This window comes from Vulpes lagopus, chromosome 5, assembly GCF_018345385.1.
Source record: "Vulpes lagopus strain Blue_001 chromosome 5, ASM1834538v1, whole genome shotgun sequence".
Lineage (NCBI taxonomy): Eukaryota > Metazoa > Chordata > Mammalia > Carnivora > Canidae > Vulpes > Vulpes lagopus.
In genome coordinates, this window is record NC_054828.1 from 56,303,451 (window position 1) to 56,319,765 (window position 16,315).

At 37.8% G+C, this 16,315-nt stretch overlaps 1 protein-coding gene and 1 pseudogene across 1 annotated transcript in view; one reads left to right on the forward strand and one right to left on the reverse strand.

The window, feature by feature from the left end:
* Positions 1-16,315, forward strand: part of ZFC3H1 (zinc finger C3H1-type containing) — a 56,725-nt gene that overhangs the window by 998 nt on the left and 39,412 nt on the right. Inside the window, exons 2-3 of the mRNA XM_041755107.1 lie at positions 5,252-5,668; positions 13,920-13,984. Coding sequence (XP_041611041.1) covers positions 5,252-5,668; positions 13,920-13,984 — 482 coding nt within the window. The remainder of the gene's footprint in view (positions 1-5,251; positions 5,669-13,919; positions 13,985-16,315) is intronic.
* Positions 14,963-16,297, reverse strand: LOC121490903 (annotated as a pseudogene).

Below are 16,315 nucleotides of genomic sequence, written 5' to 3' on the forward strand. Positions count from 1 at the left end.
CTGGGTCCTTACCCGGGTCCCTCCCTGGGTCCGTCCCTGGGTGCGTCCCTGGGACCCTTCCTGGCTCCCTCCCTGCATTTGTCCCTGGGTCCATCTCTCTGGCCGTCCCTCCGTCCATCCCTGCGCTTCCCAGCAAGCAGGTGGCTCCTCGGTGGGTCGCCGCGCGGCGCAGGGGTTGTGTCTCTGGATTTGCTTTTTTTTTTTTTTTTTTTTTAATGCAAGCTAACGTATCACGCTTCGGGGGCCAAACCGGCAAAAGTGATCCCCGGGAAGTCTGAAACGAGATTTCCTCCTAGTCGGTCCGCAGCCCAGGTGCCCCGAGCTCAGGTTGACGCGCCGTCCCTCGCTGCGGCGGGAACTTTTGTCTGTGTGCCAGTTTGACTTACGAGTGCTACAGGGAGGAGGAGGGAATTAAAAAAAAATAAAAAGGGATGCACAGTTTAGGGCCTGATCCGGTTGCTTGCACCGTATCGAACCTTGACATGGAAATTGTGAGGTTCCATCCTGCACGGTTCCGCCCTTAAAGGTTCTTCTCGGCCTGTTCTTACACACGCGGCCTTTTTTTTTTTTTAAAGTGGGGCCGGGGCGGGTGCGTGTGAAACACTTCGTACCTTCCGCAAGTCCAAGTCACAGGTGGTGCATTCAAGCGACTCTGTTAAAACGACTTCCTCCTCCTCCTCCTCCTTCTCCTCCTCCTCCATGTTTCGTTGTGGGGCTTTCTGTGCTTTTGTGCCCGCCCTGGCAGCACATACACGAAAGTTTTGGGACCTTCTATGACCCAGCGCTGACCCATGTAGGTTAGAGAGAGAAAGACAGTGTTCTGATTTTAGCGTATTGAACGCCATGCGGTGTGCGCCTGAGACAGTGGAGATTATGGGGAGGTGGAAATAGCAAAATACCTGATTTGTTGTTCCCTCTGATCCCATTATCTTTAAGATTCTTGAGCTTACTGAAGGTTTATATTGGGGCATCAGCCGCCTGAAGGTTTGCTAGCTTATGATGGGTTTGTAGAACTAGGTCTTCGTGATGACTGCATAAAGATGATTTGCCACGTGCAGTGATCACCGGTTGTAGTTGCTAGGGTACAATGATTTTTTTTTAAACGCATTCTATATGAAACTTACACGTGATGACGTTTGGAAGACCCTCAAGGGTGTTTTTGTAGAATTCTCAAGATCAAATGGTCTTTCCCAGATGTCAGCATGTAACAGGGCAAGAAATAAGAATCTAGGTACACAGCAGCTTCTGGGGCTGAGGCCCTGAAAACACTTGATTCTGCAACCACAAGTTAGGCGAGGAGCACCTAGGATTGTTTCAAAGAAAATCATAGAAGGATTTGACTTTTAAAAAAGATAGAAGATGTTCTTTCAAAAAAAAAGGAAAGAAAAACTGTGCCCAAGATAACTTTTTTTTTTTTTAAAGATTTTATATATTTATTCATGAGAGACAAGGAGAAAGGCAGACACACAGGCAGAGAGAGAAGCAGGCCCCATGCAGGGAGCCCACCATAGGACTCCATCCCGGGTCCCCAGGATCATGCCCTGGGCGGAAGGTGGCGCTAAACCACTGAGCCACCCAGGCTGCCCCCAAGATAACTTTTTAAGGAAGTTTTTGTTAGTTGTTGATTCTGAATCTAAAAACAGGCTGTTAAAGCACATACATGTGTTTTTTTTGTTGTTGTTGTTGTTTTGTTTTTTATTCATGAGAGACACAGAGAGGCAGAGACACAGGCAGAGGGAGAAGCAGGCTCCATGCAGGGAGCCCGATGCGGGACTTGATCCCAGGTCTCCAGGATCACCCCCCAGGCCGCAGGTGGCACCAAAACGCTGTGCCACCGGGGTTGCCCTACATGTGTGTTTTTTAAGAATGCAAAAGAGGAAACTTAGAATTTGTGTTGGAGAGACCGATGTGAATAAATAGAGTTTTAATGTAAAAAGTTCTTATTGAGATGTGTAAAAAGTACTGTGGGGGCACAGAGCTTTTTCTTCATTTAAACTGTGTTAGAGAAGGTGGTGATGAGGGGGCTTGCCCAGCTCCTGCCCTTGCCTTTTTTCTGTCCAATCTTTCAATACCAATTTGGCCTTTATTTATATAATTTATACCTTTACTATTTAGCTTATATGTTTTTATTAGAAACAAGCATACAGTGTGGAAAAAATTACAGGAATATATCAAGTCTGATTTCTGTAGTAATTTAGCAGAAATGAGCTGTATTGCTGTTTTTCTTTTCACAGATGCTGCACTTAAGGAAAAGGATGCTTGTTTTGATCTTCTGCTCATTGTTTTCCTCATGAAGTATCATTAATGCATCCTAGAGGTGGTATTCTTTGTAAGATTTTGTGAAGGAAAACATAGTGTTCAGTTACTTTTATATAATGTGAACAAACTTTGTAATACAAAATTTTATTAATTTAGGTTCCTTAATACCAAGATTATATTCAGGTTTATTCATATATCCACTGTGCACTTAGAGTAATGACATTTTTATTTTACAAATAATTACATTAAAAAAGACTTAGGGTGTTGGGGCACCTGGCTGGCTCAGTCAGTAGAGCATGTGACCCTTGATCTTGGGATTCTAAGTTCAAGCCTCATGTTGGGGGTAGAGTTTCCCAAAAAAAAAGAATAGGGAATATACTGTGGCTCATTTTCATCATCTAGAAGTGAAGTAGCAGGAGTACAAGTGTGGTTTTTTTTTTTTTTTTTACATTTTTATGTAATGATCAAGGCATGGTAGGTACAGCTTTAATGAAATATAATAAGCAGATTCTAATGTGGCACTTATTTTCAGTTTCATTCATTTAAAATTTTTCTTAATGATAGACATTTCGTCAGTCCCGCTTAGCATGTTTCCTTTGGATGACTGCTGTTTTAAACTTTCTAATCTGATGAGAGCTAACATAATTAGGCCAGTGTCTCTCATCAGTAGAAAGTCATTTTATTTTCACCTACAGTTGAAAAGCAGTTCTTTTTTTTTACAAAACATTTCGGTTAGAAATTGCATCTTAACTAGTTTAAAATTAAATCTTTTCAGTGTTGGTGTCATCTTTGTCCTGTATTAGACAGAAATAGGAGATTTCATTTAGCCTTGACAGAGATTATAGTTGTAACTCAATTGCTTTTCCTCATTTTCCTGTTAGAGTATTGAATCTTTTCCCTCTACAAATCTTTCCAAGGTCTTCAGTTTTGTCTTTATTTTTTCGGTTTTATCTTTAGATGGCTCCATTGAAAAGTAAGGTGTAGCTGCAGATAATTCGAGAATATGTACAAGAGTATATAATGGTGGGAGAGGAAGCAAGTAATGTTCTGGGTTCACATAGGTGACATTTCAGTTTTGGATTGGGGTCAGTTTGAAGAACAGAGAAACCTAACTACAAAACGATGTGTACGTTGTGATGAACAAGGAAATTGTAAGATTGGAAAGGAAGTACAGGTCAGATCATGAATGGTATTACAAAATACCATTGTAAGTATTTTGAACTCTTTTTTAAAAAAAATTTCACATATTTATTCATGAGAGACACACAGAGGCAGAGACATAGGTAGAGGGGGAAGCTGGTGCCTCACCAGGAGCCTGTTGTGGGACTCCATCCCAGGACCCTGGGATCACGACCTTAGCCAAAGGCAGACACTCAGCCACTGAGCCACCCAGGTGTCCTTTGAACTCTGTTCTTAATTAGATTTAAACAAGGGGACAGATCTGATCAGATTTGTGTTCTAGAAAGATTAGTCCAGCAACAGAATAGGGGCTGGCTTGTGGAAGATAAAACCCCAAATATTTATCATGAAGCCAGACCTTGTCTCTTGTATTACGTACACATACGGTAGTGCATTAGAATGCTCAAAAGGAAAAGTGAAAGAGGCTAAATAGAGCTTGCTGGAAAGCACCATTATTGCAGGAGTTAGGTCATGAAGGCATAAAGGGGAAAATGAAAAGAAGGTAGGGAAATCAGGACAGTGTAGTCAGGGAAGCCAAGAAGAGTGGTTTGCAGTGTCCAAAGCTGCAGAGAGGCCAGGTAAAATAAAGTTTGAAAACATGATGGATAAACCAATTCAGCCAGCTGATGGCAGATTGGTCAAAGAAGAAGACAGGTTATGAGAAACTAGTATTTCAAGAACCTTGGGTCTGAAGAGCTTAGATCACAAAACCAAAGATTTACTAAAACAGTTCAGGTTTTGAGTTGTAATGCTGGTTTAGTTTCTAAAATTATTGGTAGTAAAAAAAAATATATTTGGTGGTGATTCTCATTCTTGTATTGGTCATTAGGGAAATTTAAAAATATGTGGAGATTGATTCTCCTGTAAGTTGTTAAACATTACAGTTTCCATCTTTAGGGGACTATAGTGTTACATCCTAGCCAGTTGAAATGATCTGTAAATGACATACTGTATTAAAACCCCCTTAAAGTACTGGTCTTTAAATCTTGTTAATTTCTAGGCTGGAGAAGTGGGGTGTAACACTTTTTACCTGTGTGAATTATTTTGAGTAAAAATTATAGTTTGGAATTTTGTAGCCATTTCCAAGCCATTTACATGTTCTATGTATCACTGTGTTAGGAAAAAATTTTTTTGGTAGAGTTATTCTTACCTTCAGAGACAAATGAGTTTATAAGTTACATTTTGAATACTATAGAAGGTTTTATTCTTTTTATAACAGAATTGCCTTCCTTGTCTTAGTTGTGCAGATGTTAGATAGTAAGATTGTTATGTATTAGATTTTTAAGAAAATGCTTCCTGTTTATAAACTAGTTTTAACTAGTAGTTGTCAGTGTTCTTTATCTCATTGTTTTTTTTTTTCTTTTTTAATCTGAGACATGGGAAGAAACTAATTAAAAAGAAGAAATGTTTCCTCCTGTTGGAAGTGTAAATTATCCACATCTGTGACAAACTATTTGGTTTCTCCTCTCTTCCTTCAGAAGGGAATCTTTAACATCCAGCTTATTGTGGCTTTTCTGATTACTACAGAAGGAATGCTGCTATAACCTAAGTAGGTGGGATACCTAGAGGTACTGTGGGGAAAATAACTGACACCAGTGATTTTCTAAATGGACTATTTTGTATGGTTACTGGTTAAATTTGAAACATGGGCACATTATGAAAGTGGGCATTAGCACATATGTTAAATGTAATTTAAAATACTAATTCATCTTTTTTTTGAAAAGTTAAAGGGGAGACAATTTATAACTTAATGTGTTTTTGTTAAACTTACTGGAAAAATTTTGGAAACTGGTTTCCTTAATGTGCCGTTCAGCCAAAAGTTTTGGAAGATCTCCATCAAGAAAACAAAATTATTCGTCAAAAAGTGAAAACTGTGGGGAAGAAACTTTTGAAGACTTACTTTTGAAGTATAAGCAAATACAGTTGGAACTAGAATGCATCAATAAGGATGAAAAACTAGCTTTGAGTAGCAAAGAAGAGAATGTGCAGGAAGATCCTAAAACTTTGAACTTTGAGGACCAAACAAGCACTGATAACGTCAGTATTACAAAGGACCCAAGTAAAGAAGTAGCTCCCGAGGAAAAAACACAGGTCAAAACTTTTCAGGCGTTTGAATTGAAACCACTCAGGCAAAAATTGACTTTACCAGGGGATAAGAACCGGTTGAAAAAAGTTAAAGATGGAACAAAACAGCTCTCCCTGAAATCTGACACTACTGAACCTAGTCAAGGTAAGGGAATTAAGATTTTCAATTAGTACTAAGATGATTCTTCATTCGCTGTGGGGTAACTGTTTTTTTTGGTGGCGTGCTTCATTGACATGATTTTAATATTTCTCTGTGAATTCTTTTTGCACTCTCTACATAGGCATATTATTCAATAATGATAGGTTTAGTTTCATTCTGACCTTTCTTTTTTGGCCTTACCTGCTGGTTGGGACTTCTTTTTTTTTTTTTAATTTTTAAAAGATTTTATTTATTTATTCATAAGAGACAGAGAGAGAGAGAGGCACAGACACAGGCAGAGGGAGAAGCAGGCTCCATGCAGGGAGCCTGACGTGGGACTCGATCCCGGGTCTCCAGGATCACACCCCAGGCTGAAGGTGGCACTAAACCGCTGAGCCACCGGGGTTGCCCCTGGTTGGGACTTGTAATGCAATTTTTTTTTTTTAAATTTTTTATTTATTTATGATAGTCACAGAGAGAGAGAGAGAGAGGCAGAGACACAGGCGGAGGGAGAAGCAGGCTCCATGCACCGGGAGCCTGATGTGGGATTCGATCCCGGGTCTCCAGGATCGCGCCCTGGGCCAAAGGCAGGCGCCAAACCGCTGCGCCACCCAGGGATCCCTGTAATGCAATTTTTAACATAAGTCTATCAGTGGACATCTCTGTTTCCTAACTTAAGGAGTACTTTTGGATGTTTGTTTTTAACATGATGTTAGCTTCTTTTGGAGGTTTCCTATATTGGGTAAAAAGTTGTTTTCCCCCAATTCCTTGTTTGAGTTGTCAGCATGAATGGATGTTGAAGTTTATAACACTTTTTCCTTTATTATTGAGAAGAACGTTTTTCTCCTTTATTAGTGTAATGGATTATATTAATTAATTTTATAGTGTTAAACCACTCTTTAATATTTGGGATAAATCCAGCCAGTTCATGATACGTCATTTTTGTACATCATGGATTTGATTTGTTAAATTTTTCCTTTTGGTCTTTTTATGAAGGAATAACTTAATATGCAGTAAAATATACCCTTTTTAAGGCATAGCTCTTTAAGTTTTGACAAATGCAGGCAGTTGGGTAACCATTGGCAGGCACCACAATTAAGATACAAAACAAAACAAACAAAAAAATAAAATACAAAACAGTTTCTCCTCAACTCTCACAGTCTCTCATGCTCCTCCCCCAACTCTCAGCCCAGCAGGTGACTACTGTTTTCTATAGTTTGGCCCTCTCCAGAATGTCATATAAGTGGAATCATGCAGTATATTGCCTTTTGCATCTAGCTTCTTTCAGTTAAGTGGCATAGTGTGTTTGAGATTCATCAATATGTTTGTGTATATGATTAGTTCATTCTTGTTGCTGAATGTGCCTTTGTAGGGTAATGGTACAGTTTATCCATTTCCATTTGAGGGATATTTGGGTTCTTCCAGTTTGGGCAATTAAAAAGTCTTCGTAAATAATGATTTACTAATGTTTTATTTAGAACTTTATAGCCTATAATTTTTTCCCTTTCTTTTTCCCTGCCAAGTTCTAGTATAAGGTTATGATATGCTCAAATTAAGTTGAGAAGTGGTTCCTTCTTTATTCTCAGGACTAAATTAAGGTTGAATTGTTTCTAGGTTGTCTGGTAGGTATTATTGGTAGAAGTATCTGGGCCTGAATGGAATCTTTTGAGGGAAGGTTTTATACTGTTGATTGTTCATGCTTTCTGTTTCTGTTTATGGCGGTTTAGGTAATGTCGCCATTTCCTGTAAGTTGTAAAGTTTATAAAAAATTGTGCCTAAGGGATCCCTGGGTGGCGCAGCGGTTTGGCGCCTGTCTTTGGCCCAGGGCGCGATCCTGGAGACCCGGGATCGAATCCCACATCGGGCTCCCGGTGCATGGAGCCTGCTTCTCCCTCTGCCTGTGTCTCTGCCTCTCTCTCTCTCTCACTCTGTGACTATCATAAATAAATAAAATTAAAAAAAATTAAAAAAAAAATTTAAAAAAAAAATTGTGCCTAAGAATCTCATTTTTGGGGGTTGCCTGGGTGGTTCATTCAGTTAAGCATCTGCCTGCAGCGCAGGTCAGGATTCCTGAGCCCTGGCATAGAGCCTGGCAAGAGCCTGGCAAGAGCCTGGCGTGCGTTCCCTGCTCAGCAGGGAGTCTGCTTCTCCCACTCCCTCTGCCCGTCCCCCCTCTCTTTTTCTCTCTTTCTCAAAAAAGTAAAATCTAAAAAAAAAAAAAGTGTCTCACTTTTCTATTACTTGTAGCATTTATAAGTTTTTAAATTTCCCAAGAAATAAGTCCATAGTTTTTAAAACTTACTAGTTTTCAGATCTTCTATTGAGATCAATTTAGGTTATGAAATTTCTACTTTAGCTCTTTGTGATATATAATTTTTTCCCACTTATTTCTAAATATTTTCTAGTTTTTGTTTTTCTTTGGAAGTGTGTTTCTTAACTTGCAAACATGAAGGTTCTTAATATTTTTTGTTACTGGGATCCCTGGGTGGCGCAGCGGTTTGGCGCCTGCCTTTGGCCCAGGGCGCGATCCTGGAGACCCGGGATCGAATCCCACGTCGGGCTCCCGGTGCATGGAGCCTGCTTCTCCCTCTGCCTGTGTCTCTGCCTCTCTCTCTCTCTCTGTGACTATCATAAATAAATAAAGATTAAAAAAATAAATAAATAAAAAAAATATTTTTTGTTACTGATTCCTAATATTGTCAGAATGAGATATTGTCAGAATGAGATATTATTGTTTTTTTTTTTTAAGATTTCATTTATTCATAGAGACAGAGACAGAGAGAGAGAGAGAGAGAGAGAGAGGCAGAGACACAGGCACAGGGAGAAGCAGACTCCCTGTAGGGAGCCTGAATCGGAGTCGATCCAGGACCTCAGGATCACCACCTGAGCCAAAGGCAGATGCTCAACCACTGAGCCACCCAGGGGCCCCAGAATAAGATATTAAAGAAAGAATGAAAATGTAGGTACTGTCATATTTATTTGTAGAGACTTGCATTATTGTATGTGATTTTTTAAATAACTGTTTTGTGTGTGCTTGAAAGGAATGTATGGATCAAGCTTTTTATGTTCACATCTTCCTTCATTTTTTGATCTGCTTAATTAGTTATTGAGAGATTTGTTAAAATCAGCCACTGTGGTGGTGGATTTATGGTTTTTGTTTCAAATACCTTGAGGCTGAGAAATTGACTCCTTATTCTCTTTATTATGTAGTAGCCTTCTTTATCTCTAGTAATGTTTCTGCCTGAAAGACTTCTCTTATGCTAATAGTCACATTTCCTTTCTTTTGATAAGTATATATACCTTGTATATTATTTTCTATTCTTTTAGTCTTTCCATATTCTCATGCCTCAAATGTCAATTTTACCTAGAATAGAACTGGATTTCTTTTTTTTTTTTTTAGGATTTTATTTATTTATTCATAGAGGCAGAGACACAGGCAGAGAGGGAGAAGCAGGCATCATACAGAGAGCCTGACGTGGGACTCATCCAGAGTCTCCAGGATCATGCTCTGGGCTGCAGGCGGTGCTAAACCGCTGCGCCAACAGGGCTTCCCAGTTCTTGGGAAGTTCTTGGGAAGAACTGGATTTCTTTTGTAACTTAGTCGACAGTCTTTGTCCTTTACTAGAATACATAATCCATTTGCATTTTTCATGATTACTGATATTTGGTTTTTTGTTCTTTTTTTTTACTCTTTTTGTTTTTTTTCCCCAATACAATTTTTTTTCCCTTTTACAAGTTTGGAAGTTAGATATTAAGTTTCTTGTCTCATATTGGTTCCTCTAGGAATTGTAACATGAATTCTTATCAATATTTAAAATTAATCAAGGTCTTTACCCTCTCCACATACAAAAAGTCAGTATTTGCCAAGCTTTGCTCATATATTTAACACTTTCTTAGCTCACTCTTTGTCTAGAATCATTTATGCTTGATATACATTTTTTAAAATTTGGATGTGTCTGCTGGATAGGAAACTTACTACTCTTTGCCTCCTCCCCCCCCCCCCCCCCCCCGCCTTTTTTAAGATTTGTTTATTTATTTATGAGAGACACAGAGAGAGACAAAGACACAGGCGGAAGGAGAAGCAGGCTCCTTGCCGGGAGCCCAATGTGGGACTTGATCCCAGATCCCAGGAATCACGCCCTGAGTCACGCCCTGAGTCACGCCCTGAGTCACGCCCTGAGTCACGCCCTGAGACACGCCCTGAGCTGAAGGCAGACTCTCTCACCAACTGACCCGCCCCCTGCCCCCAGGCATTCCCTCTTTCCCCTTTTTTAAAGATAATTTTCTAGGTTTGGAATTCTAGATTGGCTAATTACATCCTCAACATATTGAAGATACTTTCTGGCTTCCATTATTGATTTTGAAAAGTCAGCCATCAGTCTTAATAGTTTCTAATTTGAAGGTAATTTATCTTCTTTCTCTGCTTGCCTTAAAAACCCTGTTTTTTTTTTTTTTGTCTTTAATATTCTGGAGTTTATAATGAATTGATTGCTATTTTTATTCAGCTTGGGATTTGTGCTTCTTGTTTTCATTGATTCTGAAAAATTGTCATTATCTTAAAATATTTTCCCATTCTCTTTCTTTTTAGGAATTTTGTATATCTGTTATATCAGATGATCTTACTTTATCTTCCATTTCTCTAATTTCTTTTAAGTTTCCATGTCTTTGTAAATCTTTGCTACATTCTGGAAAATTTCTTCTGATGTGTCTCTCAGTTCCTGGATTCTCTCTTTAGCTTTGTCTGATTTGCCGTAATAAACTCACCTATTGACTTTTAAATGTCAGTTACAGTTTTTATTTTATTATTTCATTTTTATTTTATTTTTAAAATTACTTTGGTCTTTTTAGATTTTTTTGCTTATTTTTTCAAATTTATCTTTATTTAAGTGTGTTAACCATAGGTTTGCTCTGGTTTGTTTTTTCCTTTGCTAATTTCTAGTATCTGACGTTTTTATGGGTCCCATTTCTGGTTCCCATTTTTGGTACCTCTTCTTGACAGTTTAGTGATTTTTTTTCTTCTTTTTCTCTTCTTTTTGTTTTTTAAAGTGCTCACTTTTGTTTCTTTTTACTTATTTATTTTTTTGGTAGTAATTTTTTGAGGCCTGGGACAAAGATGGGACTTCCAAGAGAGGGTTTGCTTTTGCATTTGCCACTGCCAGGCACCTGAGTAGACTTTAGCACAATGATTCCAGGCAGGCAGTTTTGAAAAGTATAACTCCGTAGGATAAAAAAATATATACATGCAAGTAACTATCACAGAGTGTAGTAAGAGTTATGTATGAAAGCCTGCAGTAATACAGGGGAAGGATCAAATATGTCCACCTCGGTTTAGAAGGTTTTCATAGTAATGGAAATGTTTGATATGTGTCTCAAAAAATGAGTCTTTCTGACTTGGGAAGTAAGAAGGAACCAAATGATCAGATAAAGCATAGAGAACTTTTAAAGAATAATGGAGTTTGATCTAAAATGAGTGCAGTGTGGGATTAATGGTATGTTTCTGGGAACAGTTGCATATAAATTTATAAAAGGGTAGGTTGAAATCAGGTTACAGAGGGCCTTGAATGTCTTGGCTAAGGAATTTAGATTTTCTTAAACGTCAGGTGGGCCAGCAAATATTTTTAAACAGGAAAATGATGTTATCAGGTGTATGTTTTAGAAAAGTAACTTGCAGCAGTGTGGAAGAGAAATTGGAGGAAAACCAAAAATGCTAAAATTTATCTGAATAAATTGTATTGATTAGTTTCTTCATATGCATCCTCTCCCCCCCACTGCAGCCCTGCCCTCAGCCTTGAGGAAGACTCAGCTCTGCCATTAAGCTTTTAAGTTGTTGGTGATCAGCTGCTTTTCCATTTCTTTCAACAACTCTTCTAAACATTTATTTATTTATTTATTTATTTATTTATTTAGGCCTCTTACTCAACTTTATTCCTTGTTCAACTTTATTCAGGTTATCTCACTCAAGTTTCAACTTTTCACTTTCCTTTTTTTTTTTTTTTTTAAAGATTTTATTCATTTATTCATGAGAGACACAGAGGGAGAGGCAGAGGGAGATGCTTTTCACTTTCTGATCATAAACTTACATCCTTATTGATTTTCACTTCATTTCACTTTTGTTTTTGACCACCTTGTTTTAACCTGTGTTCCTGGCTCTTAATTTCTGTCTTCTTTGGGACCTTACTCTATCTGTTGTTTGCTTTGATTCATCTTTAACCACTTTCTCTTAAGGGGTTCTTAGTATAAACATATTTGGGTTTTCCTCCCAAAATGTAATCACTCTCTCCTCCCCATTCTATATTCTTCCTTAACTTCTGTCTTTTCATCCAGACTTCTTGAAAGGCTAGCCTGTGCTGACTCTCTCCACTTTACCTCTCATTCCCTTTTAATCCAGTGCAATCTGCTTTTCTATTCCTTACTGAAACTAATCAGGGCAGAGTTATTTTGATGGAATTGCAAAATTAATTTTAATTTTCCATAATTTTTTATTTCATTCTTCCATTCATTCAGAAATTGAGCACTTTATTCCAGGCTCTTGGCAGTATATCCATGAACAAAATAGACAGTCATTTATGCCTTAATGGATTTGTGTTTTAGAAGGGGGAAAAATAAATATGATGAGTAAATAACAGTTATGGAAAAATTATAGCAGGGTTAAGTAGGGAGATAGTAACTGTGGGTTGCAGTATTAATAAGTGATCAGGGGAGGCCTGCATTTGAAGGTGAGATTTAAAGTCTTTGAAGACAGTGAGGGAATAGCCAAATGAATATCTGAAGGAAGAGCTTTCTAGGCAGATAATAAAGAGCTAGAGCAATGATTTTCTAACTTTGGTCCTTGGACCAGCATTACCTAGGAACTTGATAGAAATGCAAATGCCTAGGGCCTATCCTAGATATACTGAATTGGAAACTCTGGAAATGGGGCCCAACATTCTAAATTTAACAAGCCTTCTTGTTGATTCTAGTACCTGGTAAAGTTTGAGAATCTGCGAACTAAAATAACTACTGTTAAGGCAGAAGGATACCTGGCATATTTGGAGAATAAAAGGGAGGAGGCCTGTGCCACTAAAGAAAGGAGAGTGGGGGTGCTGAATAGTAGGAGAGAATAGGTCAGAGGTGATAGGTTGGGATAGATCATGTAGAGGTTTATAAGAACTTTGTTGTGGAGACACCTGGGTGGCTCAGTTGGTTAAGCGTCGGCCTTAGGCTCAGGTCATGATCCTAGGGTTCTGGGATTGAGCCCTACATCGGGCTTCCTGCCTAGCGCACAGAGTCTACTTCTCCCTCTGACCCTCTTCCCTACTTGTGCTCTCTTTCTGTCAAATAAATAAATAAAATTTAAAAAAAAAAACACCTTTGTTTTTTACTCTGAATGAAATTGCTATGAGAGCTCGATCAAAGACTGATATAATTTGTTTTATGTTCTCAAAGGACCTGTTAGGCCACAATGTTGAGAATATTCTATAGGGCGTAGACATAACTACTATATTCAGTAATGTGTTTCTTCATAAACTTGAAATTTTGGGGTTTTGGTAATACTATACATATCTGGAATTTTTTATAATTTCTGATTTTCTTCTTTTTTTAAAAAAATAGTTTTCCTTTGAAATTTCTTAACTGTTGATGTCCTCTGTGTTGCATTCTCCAGGGGTGTTTCGTAATTATATGGTTTTAACTACCATCTATATCCTGATGATTGTCTTTAGCTCAATTTAGAATTCCAGATAATAATTATAAAAACACTACATGACTGCACAAAACCAATTTTCATCTTGGAAGTATTGAGTCAAAAATGAAATAATTTTATTGTAGAGACCCATAACAGTGGTAGGACAATGCCAAACTACATTGTTGATGAACTAAACAATTACCTGGTTTTACAAACTTTGTGTAAAGTTAGATTTATAGTTTGAAATTTGTGGTTCGTACTTGTTTTTAAGATAATGTTGTGCTCATAAGGTACTGCCAGCTTAATGTAAATTCTGTTAATGGAATATTACTTTCAGTTCATAAGTCATTTTATCAAAATACAGTTTTAACTTATTTAATATTTTGAATCATTTTGCGTTATAACTTTCAGAAATGAGGCTAATATGAAAAGTTTGGTCAGATTTTCATTCTAACAGCATTCTTCTCTTTTTGTTCAGAGATTGTGAAAATGAGAGACCCCTTAAAATAAGTACTACTAAATATACAGCATTTTATTTTAAATTGGTGTTAGCTGTTTTTCAGAGTATTCAAAATATGCTGTTTTATTTTAAAGGGTTAGAAGATAAAGAACAAAATTTAACAAGAAGAATTAGTGCCTCAGACATTCTCTCTGAAAAGGTAAGATACTGTTTTTTGGAATTGGGTGTCTCTCTAAGACTGATTCTTATACCGCATTGCTCTGTTCTTTTGAAAGAAGATTCTTCTTGTTTCCACTTATTTTCTTTACATCATTTCTTTCATCATTACCTCTATTTGGACATAAGCCTTAAAGGTAAAATCTGGAGAGATGTCCTGGAGTATCTTTGCATTGGGTTCAGTTAAATTGATTAATTGAAGTTTTTTTTTTTTTTTTTTTTAAATACATATCCACAGATGATCTTTTGGTTTGTTAGTTTTTTGAAACTTTTAATTTTTACCCAGAGATTTTGTTTTCCTGTTTTAGGGGGATTATCCCATGTGGGGGAAATCCTTGGAATTAGATCTCGACCTGCTATTCAGATCTAGCTTCCTCTTACTAGCTCAGCGATCTTGTGTAAGCTTTTTGCCTTTGCTTGCCTCTATTTTCTTTTCTACAAAATGAGTTCAGTGTCATCTGTTCTCTGGATTGTGGTGAAGTTCAGCAGGATAATGTACAGAAGCACCAAGCACTGCGTTTAATATGTAAGAGCTCTCAATAGCCCAAGCCTTTTCTTTGTTGAATTAGAGATCTGAAATACCTTCAGTTCCTTCTTTTAAGATTTCAGTTAGTTTTTATGAGTAAATTAAAATGATGCAAGGAGTCTAGAAGCTTTAGGAAAGAGATGATCCTGAATTTAAGACTGATAATGTAATAGATACATATGTACACATACACATGTGCATGTGTATGTGTTTTTTTAATATCCTCAACAATAACCTTATAAATTAAGCTGACATTATCTGTTTTCCAGATGATGTAAGATTCATATGGGTAGATTGAGTGACTCGCCTAAAGTGAGTAAGTGTCAGAGCAAGGAGTTAAATGAAGTTCAGTGCTCTTGGCTGACCAGGTCGCTGCTTTGAGTTAACATACAATTGTATGACAGAATCAGTAACCTTTTTTTTTTTTTCTTCCCGGAGAAGGCTTTATTATTACGGGGGTGGGGAGGGGGTCAGTCCTTCTTGGCGGCCGCTTTCCGCATGGCCGCCAGCACGTTGCTCAGCTCCTCTCTCTTACTCTTGGCGGATGTGCGTCCCGACCCACTTCTTGATGAACTTGAGGGCGGCTTGTCCTTGGACACCTTGAGCAGCTCCATGGCTTGCCGCTCGTACGGGGCGAAGCCATACACCTCCCGGATTATGTCCCGCATGAACTTGGTATGCTTGGTGAGGCGCCCGTGGCAGCGGCTGTGCCTCAGCTTGCTCACGTTCTTTGTCACCTTGTGGCCCTTGTTGAGGCCCACGGCCATGGGGTAGCACAGAGCCATGGCTGCAGACGGCTGCTGCTGCTCGATGCTCCGGTGGCGGAAGGCCAGAATCAGTAACTTTTATGTTTTATTCCAAAAGGAGTAGTTGCAGAAAGTAATCAGAGACTTTTAAGTGATGATAGCTTCATTTTAAACACTCTAGATCAGCACTATCCAATAAAATTTTCTACAATAATGGAAATGTTATTTATTCGCATTTTCCAATATGGTAGCTATTAATCACTTGTAGCTTTAAAGCACTAGAAATGTGATTAGTGTGGCTGAAGAACGAAATTTCTTATTCAGTTTTAGTTAATTTAAATTTAAGTAGCCACATGGGGCTCATGGCCACCACACTGGATAGCCCAGCTCTAGACTGTCAGGACCAAGCAGTAGAATTTGGTATGTTTAAGTGACTTAGAGTTTAAAAAAAAAAAAAAGGTTAATTTTTCAACTCATTTGTAACAGTGTATTTCCTAACAGTGGAAAGACTATCTATATCCTGGCTTGGATGAACTGAAGTACTGAAATGCATAGAGACAATTCAGTTATACATTTATAATAAATAGTTCATAGTAAAATGAAACCAGTAGGAGGGGCCCAATATTTTCTTTATGCTTAGGAGTTAAAGAGTTTAATCAGAGATAGACAATATGTGATTATAATTCACCTCTAAGTAAAAGTTATTAGGTAAGTGGGCCTTAACCTTTTTTGAGTTTTAATATTTTTTGCTTCCCTCTTTCTTTATACATACACATAAAGGAAAAACATAGATGGTTTTGCATTTAATTTCAAAGAATGGAGAGGCCAGAGGAGTCCCAATATGTTTCTCTCCACCAAATCCATCTACTCCATTTGAGAATCTTTGCTTGTTAGTTTGCCTCACATTTTCAACTAATTTTAACTGAAATGTAGAGAATAGATTTTTAAAATTATCTTTAAAAAGGTAGAGTGAAAAAAATTAATATTTCAATTGGAAAAAAGCTTTTAAATATTTGCTCTCAACCTATTTTTCTGTTATAGC